Source organism: Myotis davidii, unplaced genomic scaffold (assembly GCF_000327345.1).
Source record: "Myotis davidii unplaced genomic scaffold, ASM32734v1 scaffold471, whole genome shotgun sequence".
NCBI lineage: Eukaryota > Metazoa > Chordata > Mammalia > Chiroptera > Vespertilionidae > Myotis > Myotis davidii.
The window spans coordinates 440,282-444,404 of NW_006283354.1; the positions used below are offsets into that span (position 1 = coordinate 440,282).

General features: G+C 53.4%; 1 protein-coding gene across 1 annotated transcript in view; it reads right to left on the reverse strand.

Moving 5' to 3' along the window:
* Window positions 1-4,123, reverse strand: part of TGFBI (transforming growth factor beta induced) — a gene marked incomplete at its 5' end in the record, with an annotated part of 32,866 nt that overhangs the window by 13,209 nt on the left and 15,534 nt on the right. The window contains 3 exons of the mRNA XM_006753564.2: window positions 1,870-2,016; window positions 2,274-2,438; window positions 2,770-2,930. Of these exons, the coding sequence (XP_006753627.1) occupies window positions 1,870-2,016; window positions 2,274-2,438; window positions 2,770-2,930 (473 nt within the window). The remainder of the gene's footprint in view (window positions 1-1,869; window positions 2,017-2,273; window positions 2,439-2,769; window positions 2,931-4,123) is intronic.

The following is a 4,123-nucleotide window of genomic DNA, read 5'->3' on the forward strand; positions in this document are numbered from 1 at the left end:
TGCTTTCTGTGACTCCTATGCCTTAACTAAAATGCCATTTCTCTAAGTAGTCAATGTGACATCGCCTCCCACCCCATCTCACCCTGCCGCTGCGCCCAATGAGAATGAGTCTGTTACACATACCTGCACAGCTTGCTGTCCTTCTCATGTTTTAATTAAATAGTTATTGGAAATAATTATTGTGTGAGCCCCGTGAGTGTAAGGATCAGATCACCCATTACCTACAGAGCAGCCAGAATGGCTTCCTGCCCTCTCAGGATGAAGCTACACTCCTTTGCCAGCTCTGCAAGGCCTTGAAGGAGCTGCCCCTGCTGACCTGGCCACGCCCCTCGCCTTGTGGTTACCTCGTTGTCTTTACTCTGGCCCCACTGGCCGCCTGCTTGCCTTTATATGTTTACTTCTGCCCTCCCTCTGCCCGCTGTGCTTTTGAAGATGTGTTTTCTTTCCCTCTCTCTTTATGTTTTTATTGATCTGAGAGAGGGAGAGGGAAAGAAACATCAATGTGAGAGAGAAACATCGATTGGCCTCCTCCTGCATGCATCCCAACCAGGGATCAGGGAATTGAGCCTGCAACTTGGGCATGTGACCTGACTGGGAATCAAACCGGTGTCCTTTCAGTGCACGGGATGATGCTCAACCAACTGAGCCACACCGGCCAGGGCTGAACTGCGTTTTGGATAACTGGCCGTTCTCATCCTTCAGGCCTCACTGAAAAGTCACCTCTTCCAGAGAGACCTTTCCTGGCCATCCAGTCCCAACCAGCCTCCTCTGCTCACCACTTACTGACCACACGCTTCGCACAATCTGTGGAAACCTTGTGTGCTTCTTGTCTGTCTCTCCAGAAAGGCTATACATGTCACCTCTCTACCCTTGGCACACAGAACAATGTCTGGGAGGTAGCAGGTGCTTAACTAAGTATGTGTTTGCAGAAGGAAAAATGGGTGTTAGGAAGAACCAAGGAAGGAATATTTGCCAAACATAAACAGTAAGAGGAGATCACTAGGTAGGGATCAACTGATGTTAATCAAAAGATGTGCCCCTCCTCCGCCAAACGTGCTTCCACTCGGTGGGAACATCATTCCCGTGCAGACTCCTGACCTCTGAGTGACCCGGAAGGAGAGAGGGGAAGCGCTTAGACAGCAGGGCCCGCAGGGCGCTCCAGAGCCACTTCCTGAGGCCGCCTCAGTGCAGCCGGGCCTGGGGTGTTTGTTTGTGTGTGTTGGAGATCTCCAGGGGCGGAGCTACCCCACTCCCACCCCATGTCCGTTGTGGTCAGGAAGTTCTCCTTGAATCAGGGCAAAAACCCTGACGGGGCAGCCTGTGTTCACTTCCTTTGAGCAGCGTTGCCAAGAGGAACGCCTGCTCGCCACTCTAGTTGTAAGACAAATGTCTTCTGGGCAGTGGGGAAGGACAGGACTCCATGGCCCCTTCCTGCTGGCCTGGGCTCCAAGGAAGCATGGGTATGGCTGGAGCAGGGCTCCATGGTGGGGACACGTGGTCAAGAAGATCATGCAGCCTGACAGGCCATTTATTCCAGACCTACAGGTGGGAACCATCACCTGGGAGGGAGAATCATCCCCCTCTGGAACCCCGGCAGCTCAGAGGGCCCTGTCCTGCTGTGGCCACAAACCACTTGAACTTCCCGGGGGGGTTAAGGAAAGGAAGGCTTACAAAGGAGAAGACAGGCTGGGGGAATTGACAGCAGGCAGTATGATGTTTCCTGTGGCCAAATTAGGGGATCTAATTAGGGGATTCTCCATGTTCATGGTGTTTAGAACTTGCTCCATGTCCCCTACATGCCCATGAACATGGAGATGCCCCCGCTCCTCTCACTGCCTCTTGGGGCCCTCTCCCAGGACAGCCCCTCACCCGAAGGGTCTCGAAGGTGTCCTCGATCTCGATGATCTGCTGGATGTTGTTGCTGATGGTGGAGATGACCCTATCAATGAGGTGCACCACACCGTTGGTTGCATGGTGGTCAGCCTTCAGCAGCCGGGCACAGTTGACGGTCACGATCTGCCCAGAGAAGGAGTGAGGATGAACAGTTAACACATCAGAGGCACAGTCTCGAAGCCCCAGGCAGGGAAGACCCAGCACAGGATGGTGTTCCACAAGCTGTGGAACCAGAGGTCCGAGGAAAAGCAAGTGCAGGAGGCAGAGGTTACCTGCAGCTACGTCACCCGTGGGACCAAACCTCAGAAACCAGACCCTGCGTGGACCAGGAGTGAGCTCAGTGTGGGCACAAAGCAATCTGTGTAACGGGGATGCCCTACCCCATTGGGATAGTGGTGGATCTTGATGTCCGAGTTCTGGTACATGGAGGTGAGGGCCATGCCGTGTTTCAGCTCGTCTGTCAGGACCCGTCTGTTCACCATGTGGTAGCGAAGGGCGTTGAGCAGCTCGATGTTGACATTGCTCACCAGGGAGTCCAGCACTTCCTAGAAGGTCAGTGTGACAGTTAGGGGGCTGCAGACCCCATGTTCAAGAGATGGGTCATTGCTATCCTGGCAAAGATGCTCTGAAGCCCCAATGACCCAGGCCTCTATTCTGACAAGGACCCCTCCTCAAAGAACATTGAGGTCTGTCTGTCCAATTGGCAGCAACCTGGTGAGGTATATTTTAGCTCAAGTTCCCTGGCTTTGCCTGAGGGTTAAGAGAAAAGTTTCCTGAAATCACTACAGAAACTCGTCCTTCATGCCCACCAGCCCACCCCTCTGGGGAGTAAGGCAGCCCCAGTAAGAGTCCCCTGGGCAGAGGAGGTTGTCTCACAGCTGATAAGGAAGCCCAGGCCTCGTTGCTGGGGGCAAAGATGGTGAAGCTGCCGGGCCCTTCCATCTCGGGCCTCAGTTTCTCTGTGCGGTCCGTGTACAGCTGAGTGGTGGTCGATCCAACGACTCCCAGCGTCTCGTAAAGGTTGGAGAGTGGTAGGGCTGCAGGGGCAGAGGACAGAGGAGAGATGGGCCTGTGAGGCCACCCCCACCTGACCACACCTTCCCTGTCCATAGAGGACACACATCTGCAGGAGTGTGTGGGCAGGCCTGCAGCCAGCCTACCGGCGGCGCCGGTGGTGGTGGTGGTGGAGTGTGGGGTTGAAGCTTGTCCCATGCTTCTTAAAATAACCCGGTCAAATGCTTCCCTACTTGAACTCAACCAATTGGTAATTTTTGATCATTTTAACCGCAGCAGAACAAAAGCAAAGCTTTAGTTCACAGACGTTTAGATAATACAGGCAGGAATACTGGTACGCCAGAAATAGATATCCTAATTACAAACTAGTCTGACAGATTTATCTAGTTGTTGGAACTGGTTCCAAGAATGAAAGAATTTTGCAAGTCTTTGAGGTGCTTTGTGTATTTACAAGTAGCTTAGGAGGGCCTTCGCCTCACACAGTGAGCGTCATGTTCATTTTACAGGGTGTGAAGCTAAGGCTGGAGGTTGAGCTGCCCTTCTGAGGCCATGCTCCTTTCCCATTCCATATTTCCCACCTGTCCTTCCACTCAGGGCAGGAACGCCCGGGCCCAGACCATGCCAACCACACCTCCCTCGTGATATTGGCACCAACCAAATTGTCCCCTTCCCTTTAAGTCTGTCTCACATTCTCAACTAATAAAATAGCACATATTTAAAACCTTAAAAAAAATCTCTGTATTATCCCTGGTGTGTATGGAACTAAAAGGAAGGCTCTGATGAAATTCACAGGTGCCACGCAGTCCTTGGCCTCATGTAGCCATTCGTGGCACCTTTGTTGACTGTAGGTAGGCCCGCCTGGCCTGCCACTCTCCTCCCTACAGAACTCCGATGGGCCAAGTTTCCACAGAGAGAGGTGGAGGTGACTTGGCGTTCCCAGCCCAGCCGGGGACCATGCCTGTCCCATCTGCTCTCCAGCAGGGCTGGTCAGAAGCGCTGACTGTGTTTAGAATCACTCCCAGCCACAGCCATCAAGGCCAGGAGCCTGAGAAGAGCACGGACAGGTCAGAACTGTAGTCTGTTCCACCCCCTTGTCGAGGGGGTCAGCTCAGACAGGAAGGAACAGTAGGAAACTCAGTTTCCAGCTTCCACCTTCTGGCTCTCGTGGCACCTAGAGGCCAGAGAGCACATGCAAGGGGGCGGGGGGAGGTGGGGA